The sequence below is a fragment of the Epinephelus fuscoguttatus genome, linkage group LG19 (genome assembly GCF_011397635.1).
Source record: "Epinephelus fuscoguttatus linkage group LG19, E.fuscoguttatus.final_Chr_v1".
Lineage (NCBI taxonomy): Eukaryota > Metazoa > Chordata > Actinopteri > Perciformes > Serranidae > Epinephelus > Epinephelus fuscoguttatus.
In genome coordinates, this window is record NC_064770.1 from 29,138,657 (window position 1) to 29,164,745 (window position 26,089).

The 26,089-nt window shown below is 39.3% G+C and overlaps 4 protein-coding genes across 7 annotated transcripts in view; 1 reads left to right on the forward strand and 3 right to left on the reverse strand.

Annotated features, from left to right (window-relative positions):
* The window catches only part of mapk8ip3 (mitogen-activated protein kinase 8 interacting protein 3), a 39,594-nt gene extending 35,774 nt beyond the window's left edge, over positions 1-3,820 (forward strand). Inside the window, exons 31-32 of the mRNA XM_049561633.1 lie at positions 398-570; positions 2,475-3,820. Of these exons, the coding sequence (XP_049417590.1) occupies positions 398-570; positions 2,475-2,603 (302 nt within the window). The 3' untranslated portion in view covers positions 2,604-3,820. The remainder of the gene's footprint in view (positions 1-397; positions 571-2,474) is intronic.
* A 54-nt stretch (positions 3,821-3,874) lies between these two features.
* nme3 (NME/NM23 nucleoside diphosphate kinase 3) lies at positions 3,875-12,592 on the reverse strand. Of its 3 annotated transcripts, XM_049560497.1 has the most exons (9): positions 12,505-12,592; positions 12,298-12,419; positions 12,106-12,208; positions 10,889-11,110; positions 10,659-10,787; positions 7,406-7,536; positions 7,206-7,307; positions 6,808-6,920; positions 3,875-5,144 (listed from the first exon to the last, which is right to left on the reverse strand). In XM_049560497.1, the coding sequence occupies exons 5-9, from the start codon at positions 10,696-10,698 to the stop codon at positions 5,030-5,032; spliced, it is 501 nt and encodes a 166-aa protein (XP_049416454.1). In that variant the 5' UTR covers positions 10,699-10,787; positions 10,889-11,110; positions 12,106-12,208; positions 12,298-12,419; positions 12,505-12,592; the 3' UTR covers positions 3,875-5,029. The 3 variants fall into 3 exon arrangements, with proteins under 3 accessions (XP_049416454.1, XP_049416452.1, XP_049416451.1); XM_049560495.1 differs by lacking the exon at positions 10,659-10,787 and having other exon boundaries at positions 12,505-12,584; XM_049560494.1 differs by lacking the exons at positions 10,659-10,787; positions 10,889-11,110; positions 12,106-12,208; positions 12,298-12,419; positions 12,505-12,592 and adding an exon at positions 10,324-10,646.
* Positions 12,593-13,960: 1,368 nt separating this feature from the next.
* mrps34 (mitochondrial ribosomal protein S34) lies at positions 13,961-16,209 on the reverse strand. Its single transcript, XM_049561149.1, has 4 exons — positions 16,117-16,209; positions 15,459-15,840; positions 15,273-15,315; positions 13,961-14,434 (listed from the first exon to the last, which is right to left on the reverse strand). The coding sequence occupies exons 2-4, from the start codon at positions 15,774-15,776 to the stop codon at positions 14,136-14,138; spliced, it is 660 nt and encodes a 219-aa protein (XP_049417106.1). The 5' UTR covers positions 15,777-15,840; positions 16,117-16,209; the 3' UTR covers positions 13,961-14,135.
* A 2,288-nt stretch (positions 16,210-18,497) lies between these two features.
* spsb3a (splA/ryanodine receptor domain and SOCS box containing 3a) lies at positions 18,498-25,039 on the reverse strand. Of its 2 annotated transcripts, none has more exons than XM_049561780.1 (7): positions 24,555-25,039; positions 23,531-23,725; positions 22,908-23,088; positions 22,614-22,801; positions 22,370-22,472; positions 22,152-22,277; positions 18,498-21,083 (listed from the first exon to the last, which is right to left on the reverse strand). In XM_049561780.1, exons 2-7 carry the CDS (start codon positions 23,636-23,638, stop codon positions 20,692-20,694), a joined length of 1,098 nt encoding a protein of 365 aa, XP_049417737.1. In that variant the 5' UTR covers positions 23,639-23,725; positions 24,555-25,039; the 3' UTR covers positions 18,498-20,691. The 2 variants fall into 2 exon arrangements, with proteins under 2 accessions (XP_049417737.1, XP_049417736.1); XM_049561779.1 differs by having other exon boundaries at positions 24,551-25,036.
* Between the last annotated feature and the right edge of the window lie 1,050 nt (positions 25,040-26,089).

Here is a 26,089-nt window from a genome sequence, read left to right on the forward strand (position 1 = left end):
ATTTGGGATGTGAACCTCATTGAATATTAGACACTCAGTTAGTCCTCTTTTATCTGTGAGCATTTAGCTGAAGGTCACCAAAAGAATTCTGTGTGCCATGATTTTACCTTTTACTGTATCAGAGCAGTGCTTCTACTTGCATGTTATTTGTCATTGTGCTTTACTGCATCAATGACGTAAAGATGTGTTTGTGCGTACCAGATTCATTGCATGTAAGGGATGTGTTCTGTATATATATTCTAAGGTCATTTCTCATTTTCAGTTTATCTGTGGGAATATGTGGATATTGTGGGTATTTTTTTGTTTGTTTTTTTGCCTGTGTCATGTTGCCACATATGATTAGCTTGTAAACATTCCTTGTTGGTTCGTTTCTCACTCCTGTGTTCTCATTATTCAGCCAATAAGGTGTCTCCTACATCGTCTGGCGGAGTGATCCATGTGTACGGTGATGACGGCTCTGAGAAGAGCACTGGCAGCTTCATCCCCTACTGCTCCATGGCACAAGCCCAGCTCTGTTTCCATGGACACCGCGATGCTGTCAAGTTCTTCGTCTCTGTACCCGGTGAGCCTGTCTGTTCATAAACTGAATAAATTAAAATATGTATATTTTGCAAAATCAAACAAATGAATAGTCACAATAGAAAACAAGTAATAGATTTCCAACAATTTATTATTTCCTTATTTATACTGCATCATTGTTGTGAATGTGATGATTGTTCATTGCCCTCCAGTGTTCATAGCGAGGAACTGCAACACTGCATTTTATGCAGTTCTCCACTTTGACCACAGGAGGGCAGTGAACACTCATCACATTCACAGCAATTGATTGATTATTGTCTATTTTGAAAAGTCAATAAAGGGACACAGGTTATAAACTGAATGAATAAAAAATGTATATTTTGCAAAATAAAACAAATGAATGGGCAAACATGAGACAAATAATAGATTTTCCACAGGTAATTAATTATTTCCTTATTTTAAATGCATCATTGTTGTGAATGTTATGAGTGTTCATTGCCCTCCAGTGGTCAAAGTGAGGAACTGCAACACCGCGCTTTATGTAGTTCTCCACTTTGACCACTAGAGGGCAGTGAGCATTCATCACATTCACAGCAAGCGATTGATTATTGTCTATTTTGAAAAGTCAATAAAGGGACAATAAACTGAATGAATAAAAAATGTATATTTTGCAAAATAAAACAAATGAATGGGCAAACATGAGACAAATAATAGATTTTCCACAGGTAATTAATTATTTCCTTATTTTAAATGCATCATTGTTGTGAATGTTATCAGTGGTCATAGTGCGGAACTGCAACCCTGCATTTTGTGCAGTTCTCACTTTGACCACCAGAGGGCAGTGAACACTCGTCACATTCACAGCAATTGATTGTTGTTGGTTTTTTTTCTCCTGTGTCCCTTACTGGATTTTTCAAAATAGACAATAAACTGAATAAATTAAAAATATATATATTTTGCAAAACAAAATAAATGAATAGTCACAATTGAGAAGGAATAGATTTCCAACAATTAATTATTGCCTTATTTATACTGCATCATTGTTGTGAATGTGATGATTGTTCACTGCCCTCCAGTGGTCATAGCGAGGAACTGCAACACTGCACTTTGTGCAGTTCTCTGCTTTGACCACTAGAGGGCAGTGAACACTCATCACATTCACAGCAATCGATTGATTATTGTCCATTTTAAAAAGTCCATTAAGGTACACAGGATATAAACTGAATAAATTAAATAATGTATATTTTGCAAAATAAAACAAATAAATAGTCACAGTTGAGAACAAATAATAGATTTTCCGCAGGTAATTATTTCCTTATTTATACTGCATCATTGTTGTGAATGTTATGAGTATTAACTGCCCTCCAGTGGTCATAGTGGGGAACTGCAACACTGCGCTTCCTGCAGTTCTCCACTTGGACCACCAGAGGGCAGTGAGCACTCATCACATTCACAGCAATTGATTTTTTTTTTTTTTTTTTTTGATTGATTGATTATTGTCTATTCCATTAAGTGACACAGGATATAGACTGAATAAATTACAAAATGTATATTTTACAAAATAAAACAAACAAATAGTCACAGTTGAGAACAAATAATAGATTTTCCCAAGGTAATTAATTATTTCTTTATTTATACTGTATCATTGTTGTAATCTTTTTTTTCCTTCAAAATAATGCCTCAATATCTCAAAACAATAATAAAAAAAAACAATATTAAGTCATTAATTTGAGAAAATTGAATTAAAATTCTATATTTTAAAAAAAATGTTTAGTTTAAATTTTCAGCTTTTGAAAATGATTTGAAACAGAGCTATGATTATGTCCTGATGTTTTATACAAATGTAACATCTGTATGTTGGCTTCCAAAATACAGAAATAAATAAAATAAAAATAAAATAATAAATAGACTTTAGGATATTATCAGCACAATAAATCTGTGTTTACCTGTTTTTCTCAGGAGATGGAGAGGATGATGAGACAGAGGAAGGAAACAACGGTGGAACTTCGCAGATAAAACCTGCTTTGTGTAAAGCAGAGCGGAGCCACATCATCGTCTGGCAGGTGTCTTACATACCTGAGTGACACCTGAATATGCTTTAACACCCACACCCAATCATCTCCTTAAAGAAATCTCCTCCTGCCCCCCGAAAGCTTCCAGCCACCCAAACCTTGTAATTATCCCCGGTCATGTAAAAGTTCCCCCTTGGCTCTAAAACGACCCTCCAAGCCGTGCATCGTCCCCCTGTAACTATTATATCCCCTCCTGCCCCGTCACCTTGTAACTTAAATGCCTTGTAAGTACTTCCTCTGATCTAGTAATCTGCCTGCCATCCTGTTTCTGTCCCACCCAGGGCATTGTAACTATCTTCATGAGCCTTGTAACCCAGCCTCATAACTACCTCCCTCCTCTGTATCGATCTTATATTCACCCTGTAAGCACACTGTATCTCCTTCTATATTTACCTCAATTGTCCTGCATCTGCCCCAGAGTTACTCCTCCTCCTCTCCCTCCACTTAGTTTGTCATCTGTGAAGCCTCCACCTCATCTTAAAGCAAAGCCCCAACTTGCATAAAAAAACCAACAAGAATGGCAGGTAAAGAAATGTGAATGACATCACTGACTTGCATTTCCACCAGAAATATTTCTGATTTTCCCAATGGCCAATCAGCGTTCCATAACCATTGTACGCCATATGTTTAAACAGAGTTAACGGATGCAGGTGTTTACAGATCGACGCCGTCTTTGACAGTGTGTGTGAGTGAAATCCAATGAGAGCATACAGAAGTGTTGTTTTGGCTTTAAGATTGTAGTTGTTGGGAAACGAGTTTGGGTCACAAAGTCGTCAGGTCAAATTCAGCACAGACGTCTGGGCCTTTTTGGCCATTACCTTCAATATTTCGCATCCAATCCTGACGTTGGCTCATTGTCCACCCTGATTTTAAGTAAAAACCCCGATGAGGAAATGACTGTGTGTAACACACCCCAAAATCATAAATATCTGGTGCAGCTGCCTGGTGTAAATCAAAGAGTCATGTTGGAGTCGTGTGAACAGTCAGAGGGGTTTTGCTCACTGTGTCAAAGGTTCAGTCCGAGACTAATTTCTCTCATCTGACTGGCTGTTGATCAGACGGTTCGTTGTGAAGCAGGTGAACAGTGATGTGTTGTCATTATGTGTACAGGGATTATTGTAAATCTCCAGACACACTGAAGCCCATCCTCTTTGTTCAGTATGGAAATTCATGCATTGATCTCTATCTGTGTGGATTATATTAAACATATTTGTGTGCTGAAAAACGTACAGTTGACGTGTGCATGTCTTACTCTGTAAAACACAGAAATAACTGACCGACCATTTAAAAAAGCATTTCCTGATTAGATTTATTGTTTTTGACAGTTCCCATACATTTCATACAGCATCATGGGGTATTAGAAAAGCACAAATGTGACAAAAGCAGCTCCTGGAGAGATTAATATTTTACTGTGCAGTTTCTCTGAGTTGGAAACAAAGCCTGACATGATAAGTTTACAAAATTAGAGCTTTAGGCATCTCAAAAGCTGTTAAGCATTTTATTTTGAAACTTTTGCCCTTCACATTCAAGTAGTCCCAAGTGACGATGTGTTTTACACCCTTAGAGAATCTGAAGGTACAGGAAACTGAAAATTATGCATGTGTAACAATAATTGTTGGTGTTGGTTAAGTTACCCTGATTTAATTAGGAAAACTTTTATTTTACTTTATTGTGAATTGGAGTTATTGGGGGCACGTTTAACAACAGGAAAACTATATCTAAACCATTTACAAACTCTCACACAGCTCATGCAGTGTTATCTAGAACTGCCCTGTAAAGGTCAGAGATTCAAATCATCAGTCTGAGACTCCTCAGTCGACTGAGATTGCTTCAAGTCGAGCAGACGTTAGGAGATATATTAGCAGATTTTTCATCATAAATAATGAAAGGAGTTAATTTCATGTGCCAAAAACAAACTTAACTGACAAATTAACTGTGCGTTGATGATATGTGTAACTTAAAATATAGAGCATGCACATCCTTTTGCAAACTCTCATATGCACATGCATGTTTACTTGTAAGGTTTATAAAGTTTCCTGTACTTTCAATAGAAATTAGCTTTAGGGTGGATTAAATGCATCTATTTTCGTGTCAGTTTATTGCTCTAAATTCTAATCTTATTGCTTGAAAGCTGTAAACATGAGTTAGCGTTCTGGACTAAACAAAGACTGCAATGAAAACTGTAACAGAGGCAAGTTACTGATCAATTATTGCTCACTTAGTGCAAGTTTGTTTTTTTATAAGTCATTTCAGAAATGTAGTTGAGACAAATTAAAAAAATATTTTATGAAAAAAAATATCCAGCAATGACACCTCTTATTCTCCCGTGTGGCTGCGAACTACTAAAGCCAAAAAAATATCTGAGGTATGATGTGATCCATCTTGTAATGACACCAATATAAAAAAAACAACGGAGTACACACAGTACATGTGGACCATCAGTAGATCCATTTGCTGCTGCTGTCCTCCCAGCACTGAAGCTCGCTCTGTCGAAACCACAGAGAGATTTCCTTCTGGGCGCTCACCACCGAGTCGCTGCCGTGGATCACATTCCTGCAACCACAACACAAACATGTTCAGGACATTCAGCCGCAGACAGACCTCAGAACCAGTATCTGCCCCGGATAAAAGCTGGTGCATTCATAACAGAAAAAAATAAAATCTTAAGCATTTACTACATCAGCTTCTTTTTGATCATTCTGGTTCATTTTTAAATCCAGGGATGAAACATATCTGTAGATAAAACCAGAAGCAGAATAGCAACTGTTTGTGACACTAGATTAAGGGATATACCAACGTCATCATCTTATTTTATAAGGATGTTCTGATATAATTTGCTGCTGTTAAATGTAACACGCAGTGAGTAACTGTTTGACAAATGGTCATTTTGCAGGTGAAGTGTTCCTTTAAAGATGCTCCGTATGTGTTTACTTTCATATGGAAGTTTTCAGATACCTTCTGGTTTCAGTGATTTCATGTGTTTATAGAAATAAAAGAAAGGGTAAACAGAAACAAAAAAATACTAAGTGGGCAGCAGAGAAACAAAAGCTGATAATTTGGTACCTAAAAGAAAGTCACACTAAGGGTGCTTTCAGACCTAGAGTTGTCTTGCGTTGGTCTGAATCAAGGACTTCTTTTGTTACAAAGTTCCATAATTATCTAGAGTTGTTTCATGTTCTCACGGCAGCATTTACAAGCGGAGCAGATAAAATGCCTTGCATGAGAAATCTGCTCTTGATTGGTCAGAATTTCCATGCGGGAAAAATCCAGAAAGTAAACAAACGTTGAAGAAGAGTACTGTGAGATAACTGTGACACTTTCTAATGTCACAATGGAGGGACAACTACGCAGGTTGATTTTAGCGCTGCTCATCGTGGACTATATTGCTGTCATTGTTCATTTTAGTCAAACCATACAGTTTGAAAACGAGGCGCAGCTCCAACTAGAAAACAATGTTTTGATGCATTGGATGTGCTGAATGTGCATATTAAGGCAGTACAGGAGGAGGTGCACATTAATAATCCTCCAGGACTGTAACGTGCTCATGTTTAACCCTAACAATGTGTCATGTGACTGCAGTTGGTTCGGATCGAGGTCGGAACACGTTTGTTTGTAACCAGACCGAGACCATCTCTTGGTACGTATCCGAGTGCAATTGCTGTGTTCACACCTGCCCAAACGGGCTGCACTTAAGGGACAAACGAACTTAAATTCAATTACAGCGAACCAAACAGGGCAGGAGTGAAAGCACCTTAAGTTACATAAAAAACTTTGCTTTTAAAAGGCCCTGTACATCTATTGTAAAGCCACACAACTGATTTTAATTAATGTGCTTCTTCCCAAGACTGTGTGAGGGCGTGTACAGACTGTGCTTGACTGACTCTCCTTCACTATCCTGTCAGGTTCGTTGTACCAGTTTGATCAGGACAAACTGGGCCTATAGCATTTTATAGGCCTTACTTACAGCAAACTTTACACAGGTGTAAATGATAAAATGAGTGACAGTATTGTGCATGCTGGCTCACTGTCACACTCCTGTCTTTCTGCGACACATGAATAAAACACAGCCAACTGTTACTGTCTTTAGTAACACCGACAGTACAACAGTACTGCACAACAGTGCTTTTCCTACTATAACCAGTCAACATGTCTGCCATTAAAAAAGTCTATCACATTTTCCTCAGAGACTAAGAACTGCATCATCAGGTTATCTCACCTGCCCACTTCCACACAGTAATCTCCTCGGATGGTTCCAGGCAGTGAGTCTGCAGGGTTGGTCTCTCCCAACATCTTACGTGCGGTCTTGACCACATCCAAACCCTCCCACACCTGAATAAAACACAAATGTCCATGACTACAGCATACAGAGCAATATCACAGTCATGTGCACAGATGAGACAAAAACTAAAAATTACTACTGATTTTGCAAATACTAATGGCTCAAAATAAGCTGCTTTGCTTCAATCATTTAATCTAGAGAACCATAAAACACCAGCAGCTTTTGATGGTAAACTGACTTATTATGTGAGTTATTAGCCAAACCAGAAGCCTTATGAATTTCTGAGGGCCTTTGGTATCCTGTGGACACATGTACAGTTTGTAGGAGAATCTCACCATCGCTACGATTGGTCCAGAGCTCATGTAGCTCATCAGTCCCTTGAAGAAAGGCTTACTCCTCAGCTCCCAGTAGTGTTCCCTCAGAAGATCCTCAGATGCCTGAAACACAAAACAAACATACATCATTCATTTAGTATATTAGCCTTGATAATCTATTTGGAAATATGACTCTCGAGGAATAAAATGCCCCAAAATACCTGCATAAGTTTGAGGCCCACCAGTTTGAACCCTTTCTTCTCAAAGCGACGGATGATTTCTCCCACCAGTCTCCGCTGCACGCCATCTGGTTTCACGGCAATGAAGGTGCGCTCATTCACACCGGTCCAGCCTAGGGAAAAGCGATAATACACCAAAGATTAAGTGTTTAAAGTACACAACAACTGTCACCACACATGACCTAGAGCAGCCTGCGTGCACCTTGTCTGGAGAAAGCAGCATCTTTCATTTAAGAGATAGTGGCAAAGAAAAACGCTGACACAACTGATTTGTGCATGGTTGATGACAACTAGTGTGACAGCTGTGTTCACTTTTGCAGAGTACATTTGTAAGTGTTTAATCCAGTAGCTCTCAATCAGGGGTCTTTGAGGGAGTTCCAGGGGGTCCCCAGAAAAATGTGTTTATTTTCACTATTTAATTCACTATAGAATTGAGCCAAATGTGAGTCAGTGTGATTGTCATTATGCTAACTTATACTTCCTTGCCTCCTCTTTCCTCTTTTGACTCAGAAATCATTCCTCCTCCACCACCATGGAGGATCTTCCAGTCACTGTGGGTGCACTCTAAATCACATACCTTTTCTTTTTACTTTTAGTAGGTACTGCAGCTGCCCTTAAAAACTATGTACTGTTGCATGCAGTATGTACACAATCGGGACATACTACTTTCTCTTATCATCACTGAACTTTGCCCGTCTTGCTTTTATATCTGTTACCTTGAAGATAAACAAACACCACTTACCAAGTTCGCCAGAGATGGAGATCAGCCCGGAGAGCTCTATTACTTTGCAATGTGTGTAGTTTAACTTTAAAGTTATAACTGCACAGATTGTAGATTCTAACGTTATATTTGCAACAGTGAAATTACATCTGCATTTCTGCTGGCTTACATACTGCAAAATCAGACCCGATGTAGTAGAACATCCTGGTATTTTTGGCATACTGTATTTCGCATATACATATACATGTATTGTGACATACCAAAACTTTTTCTGGTATACAATATAGTGTGGTAATATGGGTATTGGAACGCACAGTATATATATATATATATGAGGTTAGCACTGTCGCCTCACAGCAAGAGGGTTCCCGATTCAATCCGAGGTGGGGGAGCCCTTCTGTGCGGAGTTTGCATGTTCTCCCCGTGTCAGCATGGGTTCTCTTTGGGTACTCCAGCTTCCTCCCACAGTCCAAAGACATCCAGATTAGGGATAGGTTAATTGATGACTCTAAATTGTCCATAGGTGTAAATGTGAGCGTGAATGTCTGTCTCTATGTGTCAGCCCTGCGATAGTCTGGTGACCTGTCCAGGGTGTACCCTGCCTCTCACCCAATGTCAGCTGGGATAGGCTCCAGCCCCCCCGCGACCCTCAAGAGGTTAAGTGGTTAGAAAATGGATGGATGGTCTCTTCCTCACATCTCTTTCACACATCCTCGCTGGGAGGAGCGAAGAAGTGAGTGAGGGAAGCAAGGACACACGTTCGATAATGACGATCACTCGAAGAGTGACTATTCTGATCACAGGTTTCACGTCCTCCACAGTTATCTCCTCAACTGTATGTGACAACTATAGAAGTCTGGTCTTAATCATGTCTAACGACCAGAATCTTTTCAGGACAATTTTCAGGAGGTCCCTGAAGCAAAATCTTATCAAATGAGGGTCCATGGAGACAGGAGGCTAAAATGGGCCGAACACATCCCAGCTCATGTTGGAGAAACTGCGGAACATGCACTGCCAATCACATCCATATATTTGATGCCCTTAACGAGGTTTTTCAACAAGATATTTCACAAGATCCTACAGTAGTATTACTAGGTGTTATTCCTGCAAGTCAGAAAGTGAGGGATAAGAAACTACTCTTACATATATTACTTAAAGCCGCCTTGAAGTGTATAGCCATCAGATGTACTTTATTTGTGTGACTATAATGTGGAGTGGACAATTATTAGTATTACTTTTCATTCCTTTTTTAAAATTGTATTTTTCTTTCTATTAAAAATTTGCTTTTTCTAATCAATGGGTCAAGATGTCGGCGTTGATGTCTGTGCTGGGTTTTTTTTATGCTCAGGTAATTTCTGATGTGTATAGCTGTGTTATACAGCTGGGAAAAAAATGAAATGTATGCACTTTATTGTTGCTGATGAAAACTAAATAAAAATTAAGTTCTAAAAATAAAACAAAAAAAGAGGGTCCATGACCAAATTTGAATTAATTTAGTGGTTCCTGACACAAAAGTTTGCGAAGCACTGGTCTAATTCTTGTTTGCAGACAGTCAGTAGGCATTTCTCAATACCAAGTATGCCAAGTTCGGACTTGCGCACTTGGGAGTTTGGACTTGGCAAGTTCGATTCGGGAGTACAAACTCCCAAGGACGGCTGCCATTGCCGCTGGTCTATGAGAAATGTCTACACAAGTCACCTCCCGATGCATCCCCGATGGAACGGGCAGAGCAAGTTCATATCCGGGCATTTGGACTGTACTTGGCTGGATGTGAACTCTGAATTGGAACAGTACTTGGGCTGTGACTGATTATGTTTCAGAAGTCCACAAGAACACAAGTACAGGCAAGAACGCAGATTGAGAAATGCCTAGTGTCACACACAGTTAATTTTGCTTGCAGACAGGATACACACATAAAAACCCTTCCATGCAGCAGTGCCCACACAGGTTTGAATTTAACAAACCTACATGCGTCCCCACAAATGCTGTTATTTGTTAGTTTAAAGAGCCACTGTTGGGTTCACAAGTATCACTATTAGGCCTCCTCACCCTGCTTGTATAACCTCAGACACACAAACAGGGAACATGCCTGAACCCTGCACTTTGACAACAGGTTCTGCAAAAAAAAACCTCTTAACCACAGCAGACTCAGTCTCCGTTATTTATGCCTGTGTCTCACCAGATTCTCCAATCCGTGCATGTTTAACCACCAAATCTCCAAGTTCATGTAGATCTTGGTGTGATCTTTTCCTCGGCCTCATTGCTCCCCCTGCAGCAGCCTGTTGGCTCTCACAGGCTCCACATGAATCCAAGCGCCACCAATGGCAGCGCAATTACACACAGGAGCTATTAATAGGATGATGAATCAACTTTTTACAGTGAGGAGGACACATGGACTAACGCTGCTGGGAGTAAGACACAGTGGCTGCTGCAGATTAGTAAACTAGCCTGCTGTAGTTCAACCACACCGTTAATAGTCACACTTCAAACTCTACACTCAATCAAATTAGTTACCAAAGCTGTATGAAAGTAACCGAAGGCTTGATGACACCATAGTTTCACCAGTTAACTCTGCTCCTTCTTGTAGCTAGCCGAGCCGAGCCGAGCCGAGCCCAGGCGTCTGTCCCGGTGAGTTAGCATCTCCTGCTCACACATGGTGGAAATAGTGAGCACATTATCCGCTGTGAAAGTCAAATTGGATGTTAATGAATGACACGTGACGTATAAACAGATAAAACACCAACCTGACTGGAAGTAGTAAGAAAATATGGCCAGAAACAGGCAGATCATTGTGGCCGGAGGACGGAACACGGAACACACTGGAACAAGGAAGGAATGAGGAGGACTTACGCACGCACGCACGCACGCACGCACTTTGCCTTGGGAATACTTCACAAAACGCGGGCACGTGGTGTCCTGAGGCTCGCGAGGGGCAAATCAGTATGGCAATGTATGGAGGTCAATTTCTGCCGAGAGAAAAAAAAAATTAGTGTTTAAAAAAAAAAGGAAATAAAAATGATGTTTTGGATGTCATGCTATACTATGACTTTTTTATGATATTTTGGATGTCATATTATACTATGACTTTTTTTAATCATATTTTAGATGTAATATTATACTATGACTTTTCTTATGATATTTTGGATGTCATACTATACTATGACTTTTTTATGATATTTTGGATGTCATACTATACTATGACTTTTTTAAATCATATTTTAGATGTAATATTATACTATGACTTTTCTTATGATATTTTGGATGTCATACTATACTATGACTTTTTTATGATATTTTGGATGTCATACTATACTATGACTTTTTTAAATCATATTTTAGATGTAATATTATACTATGACTTTTCTTATGATATTTTGGATGTCATACTATACTATAACTTTTTTTTATGATATTTCGGATGTCATACAATACTATGAATTTTTAATGATATTTTGGATGTCATGCTATACTATGACTTTTTTATGATATTTTGGATGTCATACTATACTATGACTTTTTTATTTTATTTTGGATGTCATACTATACTATGACTTTTTTATGATATTTTGGATGTCATACTATACTATGACTTTTTTAATGATATTTCGGATGTCATACTATACTATGTCTTTTTAATGATATTTTGGATGACAAACTATTCTATGACTTTTTTTTATGAGATTTTGGATCTCATACTATACTATGACTTTTTTTAATGATACTTTGGGAGTCAGACTATACTATGACATTTTTATGATATTTTGTATGTCATACTATACTGTGACTTTTTTTATGATATTTTGGGCGGACTTCTTCATCTGCTTCTCATCTCATCTTCACCACCTCTACCACCACTACTATGGGCTATATTTGTGTCTTTATTACATGCGAGAAAATAAATGATATGAGAGGGAAAATAAAATGTTTGAGAGAAAAAAAAATATAGAGAAAAAGTTTTCACCCTGATGCCGCATGCCCAGCTGACGGCCCACGTCACCGGGCTACGGAGTGCAGCCCCACACAGTGCGCAGAGGAGGAGAAAAAGCCACAAGTTGTGGACTTGGCTACAGCAGGACAGAGAGCAGGACAGCCTGTTAACATAAAGTTAACAGAACTAGCAAAAGTAGAAATAAAAAAAACAGAGCGAGCGTACCGGAGCGAAGGGAGCTTAACGCACAGCTGAAACCCAGTCACCGTCTCGCAGTGAGGAAGAGCAGACACCACGCTTTTCAAAATTCCCTCCGAAGCTGCACACAACAGGAACGGCCAACGCCGCTGTAAAGCAAAGAGTCACGGCAGCTGTGATACCATAATACACTTTAACAGTAGCCTACACAAACATTGCAGCATCCATGCCTACCTTATGAGTCCCAAGTTTGGGTACAGAAACCGGAGCACGACACACACAAAGCACCCCAAGACGATCCTCACCTAGCTGTCAATTCGATTGAGATTGGCCAATAGGAATGTGGCCCCGCCCATGACATCATTTTCACAGTGAGAGCAAAATCCTGACACGAGAGCAAAGACTTAGGTTTTGAGAGAGAGAAGAAAAATGTTTTGAGAGAAACAAAAATTTTTTGAGAGAGAAAATGTTTTCACACTGATAGCAAACATACTATACTATGACATTTTTATGATATTTTGGTTGTCATACTATACTATGACATTTTTATATTTTGGATGTCATACTATACTATGACTTTTTTATATTTTGGATGTCATATTATACTATGACTTTTAATGATATTTTGGATGTCATGCTATACTTTTTCTTTTTATCCAGAATCCAGCACAAGCTAAACAAAGGCTCATTCCTCATCTCATCCAGATCATCAGCACTTCTCCCTCTTCTTTTCATCTCATCTTCACCACCTCTACCACCACTACCAGCGTCAAGACCTCGGGGGGGTTACGTATTCAACTATGGATTCATCACCCTCCTAATATAATATCATTTCCATCGGGTCTGATCACCAAAGATTTTCCACATTTTGCATTCTGATGTGCACATGTTAATAAACATGGTTTTACTATAAAAATTAGTCTCTCCTGATTGAAATGATATTTCATATGTCATACTATACTATGTCTTTTTTATGATGTTCTGGATGTCATACTATACTGTGAATGTTTTAAGATATTTTGGATGTCATACTATACTATGACCTTTTTTTATGATATTTTGGATGTCACACTATACTATGACTTTTTTAAGACATTTTGGATGTCATACTATACCATGTCTTTTTCTATGATGTTTGGATTTCATACTAAAGTATGACTTTTTTTGTGGTATTTTAGATGTCACACTATACTATGACTTTTTTTTGACATTTTGGATGTCATACTATACTATGTCTTTTTGTGATGTTTTGGATTTCATACTAAAGTATGACCTTTTAATTATATTTTGGATGTCACAATCTATTAATTATAAGGCTTGACAAAAAAGATATAATTTTTTCGTGCCAAGTGATTGCACTTCTGCATGATTACAGGGTGAGGATTTGGATACTAAGCACTGACAATACAACACCATTAAACTTGGGTTTAATTACATCAAATGATGTGTAGTGTCCATATATGTTTGGTTTTCAGGAACCTGCATATTAAGTGCCAAGTCAGATATGAGAGCACTCAGAAGTCTAAATTTTCCAGTCGTGATGAATGCTCTTTACACGTAGACCCCAATCATATCTCCATTGAGTGTTTAGTTTTCATTCTCAGGGCTATAAGGCTATAATTACCTATGAAGAGATCTATAACGCAGGCAAGGTGATCTATAACGCAGGCACAAAAGCATCAAAAACAGCTACATTTTATCTTAAATTTAATATTTACCACACTACACAGATACATATTACATACAGAGAGGCTTGTGTCAGATGACAATAACAGAGAACTCATTTGTGTCCATGAAGTTATGACTTCTGTCAGCCCTGATTTGCTTCAAAATGTCCAAGAGTTCCATCTTCAGAACCACAAGTATCACACCGCTGTCCCCTCTGTCCTCTGTCTCTCTTGTTCCTGCTTGCGGAAATAGTCTTTGTTAAGCACGACGTCCCTCTGTAAAGGTAAGGTCGGCTCCTCAACTGCAATGCTGCCTACTGCTTTCTTGTGCTGGGCCAGCAGCATGGCACGGAGTAGGGGAGGGTAGGGGACATGGCGCACAGGCGGCTCAGGGAGTGGCTCAAATTCCTTAAACTGCTGCTCTAAGTGTTTGGGAATCAGGCGCCAGTCGTGGTACATCACCTTGTCCACCTCTTTGACCTCGCTCTCCTTTTTTCCTGCCAAAAGACAAAATTAAATAAAGTTACTTCAAGCAATTTGTTTGTAGAATAATTAGCACTTGTTGTTTACTATTATGCTTTATTATTAAACAATTAAAAACATCTCAGTAAAGGCAGAAATTCACACATGGAGTGGTCCAGCTGATGTCCATAAAACTGGATGGTACAATTACTGAAAGTCAAACTAGAACTGTCACTGTTCAGCAATCAGTCATGAATAAATCTGAAGCAGCAACTGCTTTGTAGTCCACATTTTAATAAACTTACATCACAATTCATCGAATTGATGCTCTGTGCATCTTTATTGAATCATCAATAAAAATACCTTGTTTTATAAAAAAAAACAACTGATAAAAAAAATATATATATAATTCTAAACAAATTCAAGCCCTCCTTCCAGTATTAATTTACTTTTTTTCATTACTCTCTTATCATCACATACTCATTATTTCAATATATGTATTATTTATTTAAGCTAGGGAAAAACTATATTTATAATATTATTATTATTATTATTATTACTACAACATTTTAAAATTATCTTACACAGTTATTACAGTTTTTAAGCACCCGTTCTAGGTCATGTCCTTGTTTGTTTTTAACTTTCTTTCTTTTTTTAATTTTCTATTTTTAATAATTTCTTGCTAATTTTTTGGGTCATTTCTTCTTTCGTTGCTCATTGCCTTCTTCCCATGTTTGTGAAAGAAATCATGCCAATTTGCTCATGTTCAAAGGGTTAAATGACATGACAGTGTCTGTCATAGTAGTTACAGTAACAGATAAATGTGAGATAAATGTAGACCCTGGTTTCAAATCAAATAAACTGCAATCTTACCTTTGTAGGTGAGGACCCCCCATGCTTTGCCATGATCCATGTTCTAGGAAACCAAAGAATCAGACGTCATTTGCTTGAAGGTGTCTTAGCAGACCCCATGCCAAACCCAAGTGACTTTTCATTCAGTTGAACACTAATAATGACAACATGCAGACTCGACACTGAGTGCATGGATGTGGCCCTCACCTCAGATGTGTAGTCCACCTTGATCTTGGTGATCTGCCAGTAGCTGGGCTCCTTGTGGTCCTCCAGCCAGGACTTGCGGGTAAAGAGACGCCCCACTCCGAACATCCTCATGCCTGCCAGCAGGGAGAAGAGGCGACTCTCCCTGCGGACATCCTGCCAGGCCATCACAGGCAGCATCTTCCCAGTGAGAGGCCGCTTCATCGTGTCATAGTCCAGGGCGTACTTCTGGGACTCCCGGGGCCGGGACTTCAGCTCCCGGTACGCCCGGATCTTCCGAGCCATTTCTGCAATGGGGCGAAGCGGCTTCTTCTTCACCATGACTGCGTGATGGGCAGCAGCTTCTGTACAACAACTCACTGATACACAGCGGTCAGCGTTTGTCCTGCAAGAGATTAAAGTGAGTCATGAAGCTATAACGTTACATCTGAACGTAGCAGCAGAAACTATGTCAACCTGTCAGCATGGACCCTCAGTGGAGATCAATAGTTATTACAGCCCTGATATGACAAGGCTAACTTAACCTGAGTCTGTTAGCTAGCGTTACATGCTAAAACCGCTATAAAATAGTTTCGTACTTACACCGACTCATATATTTTGATTAACTAATGCCGAACTATCGACAATGTTTTTACTCTGCAAATATCTCATTTAAAATTACCTGAATTTCCCCTGGTTTGCAGAATCAATTCAACTTGACCTCCGCAAACGAGGTACACAACTTCCGCTTATTTGGTCCGACCGGAAATAGTTCCCCGTGAACTGCCAGTGCACTTTGTTCCGCATGAGGTAAATAAAGTAGAGGACTTATAAGAGGTGCCGAGTTAATAGATAACAATGGATATTTAATAAAGATTTTCTTTATAATGTCTAAGTACCAATTAAACCAGTTTTCTGCTGCATTCATGGAGTTTTATTATTAAATTATGATAGTCTTGGGCCTTGTGCAAATTTTAATTATTATTATTTAATTCAAACATGTATATTTGATATGAATTGCAGGTGTTATTTTTGTACACTTGTCAATTAAGTGTAGCCAGGATGTTTTAAGTGATTTAAGGAACTTTATGACTTGAAAACATGTGACTGTTATAAAACTTAATCATTTCCTTTTTTGTTTTATTTTGACGACAAAATACATAGAAGTTAATTGTCATTAAGTTATTTATTTCACTTGGGAAATGTTAAATTTATACAGCAAAATGGATTTGACATGTTGAAGTTTAGAAGGGTTCCTAAAGCCTAAGGTAAGTTATATTTAAGACTTTCAGATTTTTCAAATGCCACTTAGAATGAAATTAAGACAAATTTTACAATAACTAAAATTGAAGTAAAAAAGAAAAAGAACAAACATAAATATTTTTGGGTTTTTTTGTCTCGTGGCAGAAACAAGGGTAGACCAGAACCTGTTTTCTTTGCATAAAATAAAATAAAATAAAATACACAGAGCCGTATGCTTGTATGCATTGCCTAATACGAAATCCCACTTATCATATCTTTTTTAAAGACTTTTTAAAGATTGATTTAAAAGATTTTAACACCAATTAAGGCCTTTTTTTTTTTTTTTAGATTCAACGCCTCTGTAGACTCTTCAAGGATCTCAGGGAACCCTGTTAAAATATCCTTAGTACCAGTTTCTTTGGTAATCAATAAGCACATTGACTCCTTTGTGCATATTTAGCATTCATTTTATTTTCAGCTGAAAATCATGCTGATAAGTTATACAGAAAAAGGCGAGTAAAGGCCTTCACAGACAGTATTATTAATATGACATAGAAGAAACACTTAGAATTTTTCCTATTTACAGTACAACAGTAAGAAAAAGTGCTTGGATGCATCAATGTGAAGACAAGTACTGTGAATTAAGACAAGAAAAAAACTACATCTGCTGGGCAACACGTAACCCCTTGGTGGTTATATCACTAAATCTAAAGGGGTGAATCTGACAGGTTGAAGTGTGTCATGTCACATTACTCATGACTCATGATCATGGCCCTCTGGTACCTTCCCTGCTGTTGTATCAATGTCTCCATCATGACATCCTGAAACACACTCCCTCTGAAAACCATCATCACATTAGATGCTTGTGTTGCATAGTACCTTAAATCTTTGTGTACGTCTACTTAAACCAAGACCCTCGAGGAGTGAACATGATCACAGACTGGTGACTGAGGCAGCAGCTGGCAGACTGCATAACTTCAACACCTTGGTCAAACACTATTTTAAGTTGTTATAATTTAATACTCCAAAGAGACTAAAAATAAGAGTTATTTACATATCTGATCCAAGGGTAATGTCCCCCTTCTCAGTCATGTATTATCAATTCATACTTGAACTGATCTTGACACCATTCAGCCCCTGAAGGCTTGAAAACTGGCTGTAAGATGTTTGTTTTAGGAAAACAAGCAAAACATTCAAAGAAATTTGCAAACCACTCCTGCAACATAACCAACCTCTCTAACGTCTTTTGTAAACTGTGTTTTGAGACTCATTTTAAAAAACATTATTATTAGAAACACACTCAGCAGAGAGCTGAGAGACAGATGATGCTACAGAAGCAGAACAATATTGAATGTTGTTTTCGGCTGTGAAAACCTCACATCATCAAATTCAAGCTGGTGTTGTCCTTTTATGCAGACACAAACAACTTTTTACAACCAACTTTTACACCAATAGGAGCCGACTGTTTGATACCAAAAGGATTTAGAATGGAGTACGACCTAAATGAATTACAGTAAAGAGGAGTTGGTAAAAGGAAGTAATGGGACAAGGCCATTGGAAAACCAAAAGAGCACACTTGCATAAACAGATCAGTAAAAAAAATTAAAACTGTTCATAATCTCAATTTTTTTCAATCAAAGAAACTAACTCTTTAAAAAGTTCTAAAAAACAATGAAGTGTAACAGGGATGAAAAGTTACTTTGAATGTGCGGCAGTCTCTTCTTGGTACTTGTCTAATGATCAGATTTAAAAGAGCTACACTAAATAACAATGTATACTGCTTACATCTTCTTTTTTTTTTAGAAAAGAGGAACTCCATAGTTTCTATGAACAAGTAGCATAATATTTCAACAGGATACTTTTAAAGGCTGGTGACAGATGGATGTGGTAATAAATGTAACAAATATTTGACTTGTAACTTCTTATTCTCAAAAAACAAAAATTATCTAAGGAGGAATCAAAGGTGTGTGAGTTGTTTGGAGATGACAGCTGTGCTATGAAAGACAACAAGGGATTTTTTTTTCATTTTTGGAGGACTAAAAGCTGCAAAGTACATTCAGGTTCATTTCACCTCCCTATATCATTTCTTAAAGGTATACTATGCAGGATTTCCCCCAAAACAATGTATCGACTCATACAAGAATAATACCTGTCAATCATTATATATGACCCACTAAAAGTGTGTCTGAAGAGCCTCTGCCCTCTGCCTGCATTTTACCATTTTCTTCTGATTTTGTTGTGTTTGGGACGTTCCTGAGCGAAGCACACAGGTAAGGAGGGTCCTTTAAAAAAAAAAAAAAAAAAAAAAAAAAAGAAAAGTACCATACAGGAGCCAGATTGTAAGCAGCACACATCCAAGAGGAAGCTACGAAAATTGCTGACACAGTACTGAAAAAAACCCAAAACAAAACAAAACAAAACAAAACAAAGGCATAGCAAGGCTAAACACATTGGAAAAATCCATTTCTGGCAGAAATCTAATTATTTTGACCCATACCACAATGTTTTCCTAACCTTAAAGAAAAAGTTCAAAGTCCCAAAGTATCATTTGTGTATCATTTACACACCCTGTTGTATGTTTAATACATGAAGAAGACTTTGTTTTTCTCACATGCTTTCAAGGTGAATGAAGAATCGAAAAACTTGGAAAATTCTCAAAGAATTGGAGTAAAAGCTAAAATTAACAACAAAACTATATCAAAACACCCTTTTTTAAAAGGTTTAAATTTTACAGTCACACAATAACACAAACTAACAGATTGAGGCAGTTGTAGACCAGCAGCTCTCATGTTCAGCAAGGTAAGAGTACTGGTTTTGAAAATGGAATCTGGCTTTGAAGAGAACATAGATAAGTATAACTTTCAGTTCCCCATCAGAAAGGGCTGTCTGTTTGAGAAGTATTGAGCATACAACTGGATGAGTGAGACTTGGATTACAGTGTACGGGTTGTGTGAGAGTATGTAACAGATAATTTGAGACAGTTTTGCTGTTGTTAAACGAGGCCCCCTATAACTTTCATTCATCGTCTCTTTTTGGATTCTTTGTTCAATATCGAGGCCTGTGAGAAAAACAAAGATGTCATCACAAATTTAAGGTAACAAGGAGTGAGTAATTGATATACAAATGATCACTTGGGGAGTAAAGTGTTAATTAACCAACAAATCCCTTTCTGGCAAAATGCCCTCTGTGCAAACTTCTCCCAACAGCAGGCCAAACGCAAAGTGGACAAAGCCGTGGTTGGCTTTCACTTTCGCTGCTGGTACTGTTTACAAACAGTAGCTGACAATTCCTGCATAGTATGCCTTTAAGGTTTTAATATGTCCAGACATTTTTTTTGTTTAAGAGCTGTAACCTGCAAGTAAGACATAAAGAATACTCTATGACCCATGCATGACGTGTTGCTTCCTGCACTCAATGGGACCATGGTGTCCCACTGATTCACTTTTGCAACCTAACAGAAAATTGCAGATGCCAGTAAAACAGTAACAAATCACTTTGAGAATGCATTAATTGCATTGAGGCTTAAAACAATATACATTACTTGCATACAGGTTGAAAACACAGAAAATATAGTCTCTCATTTTTTAAATCCCCTTTTTGCAAATATACCATGATGACCACCAAAATTTGGCCATACTTGACTTCAGTGTTACACTGTACAGTCCTGCACCGTTTCATTAATCCCCATACATGAATGGCAATGCATTATGCTAGCTAACAAAGTAACACCACATCTTTTCACTTGTTAGTAAAGCTGGTTTGGATACTGAATTTGTGATGATGAGCATGAAGACATCTGAATGGCATGAGAGAAGATCACAGTAAAAGCGTGCAGGCAGAAACACTGCCCTCACAGTTTTCCACCTACATACCTCTCTGATCCTGGTTATTTTCTTCACTACTGACAACACTGATGTTGAGGAAAGTTTGAGGCAGGTAGGAAACACTAGATTAGATGCCAAAGGACATTAATGTCTGCCAGTGTTTAACAGGAGGTAGGAGTCGAACTGTCCAGTCATGTCCAGCGGCATCTCTTCCTCTGACAGGCTTCGGGGTCGGACGTACAACCCTCTGAGTCGCTCTCAGAGGATGACGGTCCAGCCAGGGGGGGAACAGGCAAACGTGAGGGGCGCTCTGGCCCATCTGGGGTTTCTTCTGTGTTGCCTCCATTGAGACTGAGCACCCAACCCAGTTTGTTGTGGAGCAACTGGCGAAGGCCTGGCGGCAGTGGCAACACATCCAGGGTGTCTATACAGTCTGGCAGCAGCTGGCGAAGGCGAGCGCAGCAAAGGTACAGCAGGGAGGTGGGTGCAGAGCAGGATCTGATGACCTTCATGCTGCTCTTCGCTGCTGTGGAGCACGCCATCGGATAAAACCTCTTATTTTGTAGCTCTGTGGCAGCAACACCTAGATTGAGAATGGTGACAGAACTTTTAATGTTCACATGAAATAAATTGTTATAGTAAGTTTTTTTTCCTTTAAATGCAGACCTTACACTCTGTGCAATGTCATGGATAATGTATGGGCTGTGTTGCAATCAACCCATTATAACTAACGACAATGATAAGATTTAGAATTTAAACGGACAAAATCTAAGAATTTGGTGGTCATTCACTAACACACTGTACACAGACTCCCTTGCACTGCACAGGAGACACATAAAACTGGCAGTTCTTGTGTGAAAATGGCAAAACACTTAAAATAACAGAGGGAAGGGAAGAAGGATTTGTATTGCGAGGAAACATGCCAGCCCTCGGCTTGTAATAAATGTTTTAATAATAAAGAATGTATTCTTTTACAGAGGAAATTTACAGTGGGTAATCAAAATCGGGCTTGTGCCCAAAACTGCCACTTTGGTTTGAGCTTGGGTCAGGCTTGAACAGACACTATGCAGGTTCATGTAGAGGAGTGCCTGATTTTTTTTTTTTTTGGACTCGATCAAAGCTCTAGACGTGTCAGCTTCGCATTACATACATATTCTTTGTGGATGTCATAAAATTCAGTCTTTCTGATATGAGAGAGGCCACCCACTCAGGTTTAGTGTCACAGAGTTCTTTGCCAACCTTTACACAAAAACAAAGTTGATAATGAGCTACACAGCAGAGCTAGACCAATTTATCACCAGCCAGGTGTAGCTTATTGCAAATATATCGGTATTGGTGTATAAATATGTCCGATACATAAAAGGAGAAACTGCAGTACAGCAATTAGGTAAATTTGAGGTAATTTATAAAGTGTCTTCATTTATAGTTTGGCCACCAGAGAGCACTGACAAGTTGATTCTTTGGCTGTGACCAGCAGCTCTATAGCTTGCTCTGTCTGCAAAAATTTACCTAACCGTTGGCGGCCACAGTATTTTCCTTTGGAATTCAGGCTTGTTCAACTGTTGGTATGTATTTCAGTATGTATCTATCACAACTAAATAAAAACAAAATCTAAGGGATCCATATCTTAGTTATGTTATGTGTTACTAACCTATACACTTGCGATTTTTGAAGAAAGTGAGTGTGCCGTGCCACGTGTCCAAATGGACTCCAATGATGGAGCCCTGTCCAAACCGAGAGGAAAAGTTCATCTTGTCTCCTTCATGATGCAACAAGCCTGACAAACGAAGACAACCACTGATGAATAACTTGTACAACACCCAGATTGAGAAGTTACTGCTACATCATAACATGTCGTGTTAATCTTACCAGTGTAAGAAAGACCCCAGCTATCTGCATCTTTTCCCAGCAGACTGCAGAACGTGTGTCTGTATTTATCTAGATTTACATCAGAAGTACCGATGCCAACCATCTGCACAGAAAGAAAGAAATTTAGAGACAAATTAACCTGAACTTCCACTCACTTAACAATCCATCTATGATTGGATTTTTTCAGATTAAGTTTACAGAGTAACAGCAGGTCAATGTTAGGAGGTAAGATGTAGAGGTTTACCATGTCTGTTCCATACACTGGGGACGTCATCTTGATCTCCCAGAAGTGCTGGCCCTCAGCCAGCTCCTTAGAGCCGCGGATCGCTGCTGTACCGCAGCTGTATTCAGAGTGGAAGTTCACTTTGCGATTGTCGCAGCTCAGTAACGTTGCTGTTGATCGACAGCTAGCATCCCACACCCAGTCAAACTCTAAAACATCAGAAGTCAATCAGTCACTCACTGCCAAAGATACAAGAAATGAAATTAACTTTTAAATGATACAATCAGCCCTTGAAATGCAGCACTCATCTTGTACCTTGATCATCCTCTCCACAGTGGCAGTCTTTAACTTGGTGAAAACCTCGCAGTCGAGGGTTGTAGTTGGTTTCAGCCTGGGAATCGCAGCCACAGTATGACTCTCCGGTGACAGGCACTGCACTGGGGACTGGAGGGACCATCACTGCTGAGAAGTCTGCCTCGGAGTCTGAATCACTGTACTGAGGAGCAACAACGTAGAAAGATAGAGCAAATTAAAATGGCAGCAACACTGCTTATGTAAGAACACAGCACTGGGTTTGATGTTCTGCTGCTACAAAGACAAAAGTGGGCACTGCGCTGGAAAATATATGCATCTCAGACATTATTTCTTTCAGTGAAAAAAATAATGCTTGCAAACAACTGAAACTCTGGCTTCCAGTTTAAGACATTGCCATCAACACACACACACACACACACACATTTTGTAATGGCCAAAGGCAAATTTGAGGCTCTAAGTTTGACAGGGATCCCTGAGGTGGATTTGTCAGTCTTCTGATGGTGACATATCCTATCTCCTGCCTGGATTGTAAACAAGTGTCACCATACAACAAACAAAAACACCATTGACCACCGATGCCTCATGTCTGTTAAGAGCTTCAGGGCCACCCTTCATATGCTCACCTCTAGACGGTCGTAGCTCCATTCTTCAAGTGCCCTGGCATCAGCATCCCGGCGTATCCCACCCCAGACATAACGCCATGCACGACTGTTCCTGCTTCGCCTGGACATGGCAGCCACAGAGTCTCAGCAGTAGAAGAGCCTGCCAGTCAGTTCAGGTTCAGTCCAGATGCTGGAGGAACAGCATCAGTCCAGGTGCTTAAAGATAAAATGACATCATGATTATCTTGAGAGGCATAGATACTGAAGTGGCAGACAGTTCACCTGGGCAGTTTTTTAGATTGGTGCTTGTAGCTTCATGCACTGCACGTCATCTGAATCTGTTTATATAATACATATACTTGCCTTCCCTGTGTGACATAATTTTGATTTCTTGACGTCATCCTGGTCTTGTCTCACCACTAACATTTGCTACACCTTTTCAGAAGTACTTGAACGTGCAATAATCCTACCTTTCTCCAGGACACACATCAGTTTCATCTTATTTTTTTAAGCTATCTCATTATCAATTTAGCCCAGTAAGACACTTAGTGTAGCAACAGTTGCACACACATCTTACTAACTGCTTAATTTAACGCTAACCAACTGTAAGTAGTCTGGTCTACGTCCTCAGATTATTGTCATCGTGAATAAAATTATGATTATCATTTGACGTGCGTTGTTGTTTTCCTAACTAGCTTTAGTTAGCCACCTAGCCTAGCTAACAGGAGAAGCTAACGATAGCTACATAGAAGTCAGCCGTTGAACCGCTCATAGCAGGCTGTAACAAGGTCAGAGACATCACAATTCAGCTCAGACTGCTGGTTAATGTATGCATGTGTGTATATAAAGCTTAGTACTCTGGTAGAGGTCGTTCACTACCGTGTGGTTACAGTTGATTAGCCATGTAATAAAGCAAGGGTGACCGGAGGCGGAATAACTTTGCTGGTGATGCAGATTCAAACCTAGCGTAAACTAGCTAGTTAGCTTCCGTTAGCTTCATGCTGCTAACAGCTCCGGATAAAAGCACGGCGTTAACGTTACCTGCCTGTTGTTCACAACCAGCGATCACGGAAAATCACCGTCAGCACCACAGAGACGTTTTTCCTCGAAGCCACCTATTCCTAGATGGTTTATACACGACAGCTGAATGAGCTTCCTCTTCCCATGACCTACTTTACATCAGTGTGATCGTAAACAATAATAGGCAGGCAGACTCTCTGCAGGAGCCCTCAGCACACAGACTCCTTCACAGGAAGTTTTCAATAACGTTACACAGCAAAGACTCATGTGAGTGCAGCTACAAGGAGCAAGTAGAGGAGAAGTATTTCAGTAACAGTGCCACAACAACATCACATGACTTTAATACCAGTGAAGTTATGCATTCATTTAAGTATTTATTATAACAAATGGGCCCCTTCCAGACATATGATTACGTAATATATTCAGTGGTAAGGATGAACGATAATATCGGCCAGCATCGGCTTTAAAATTAATCAGAATCGGTCAACATGCTTTTTCTTAATTTCCACAAGTAACTGATATTACATGCACTTCTCACAAAAATTAACACTTAAATCACACATCAGATCTTGATGAATGAATTATTCAAGTTGAAACTCTTCATTGATGTACACTGTATAATTTGTTGAGAACAAAACGACTTAACAACGGTCAATGGAAACCAGTCATCAACCCACTGAGGGCTGGATTCAAAATCATGCCAAGAATAAAAGTAAGACACTGAAATCACAGGCTGATCCAACTTGCGGGAATTTTATCACAGCAACTCAAAATGTGACACGGTAGTTTGTATGGACTCCGCGTCCCTGTATGCACTCCTCACAATGTCAGGGCATGCTCCTGATGAGTCCTGATGGTGTCCTGGGGGATCTCCTCCCAGACCTGTATCAGGGAATCAGTGAGCTCCTGGACAGTCTGTGGCGGTACTTGGTGGCGTCCCAAAGGTGCTTAGTTGGATTAAGGTCAGGGAAACGAGAGTGACAGTCAGTGGCATCAGGTTGATGCTCTTCTATGGCCCTGTCCAGCTCTCCTCATGAAACGGCCGGTCTCCAAGTATCTCCTCCATGCTCTTGAGACTGTGCTGGGAGACACAGCAAACCGTCTTGCAGCCGCATGTCTGGATGTGCCATCCTGGAGGAGCTGGATTACCTGCAACCTGATGGAGCTGCAGGTATGGCCTCATGCTACTAGTAGTGACAAGGACACTAGCAGAACACAAAACTAGAGAAGAATCAGTCAGGAAGGATAAGGAGAGAGCAACTGCCTGTGACCACCACATGTAAAACCATTCCTTTTTTGGGGGTTGTCTTGCCTTTGCCTCTCCATTGCACCTTTTCTCACTTTCATTTGCACCAAAGCAGGTGAAACTGATTCACAATCACTTGTGCTTCCTAAATGGACACATTGATATCCCTGAAGTTTAACTGACTTGGTGTTATACTGTGTACATTGAAAAGTGTAGTATTTCCTGTCTCCATCTACTGATGGGCAACAGATGCATAATATCCTCCTAAGACCCTGTGTCTTCATATGAGATAATCACATTTTTGGTTAACTGGA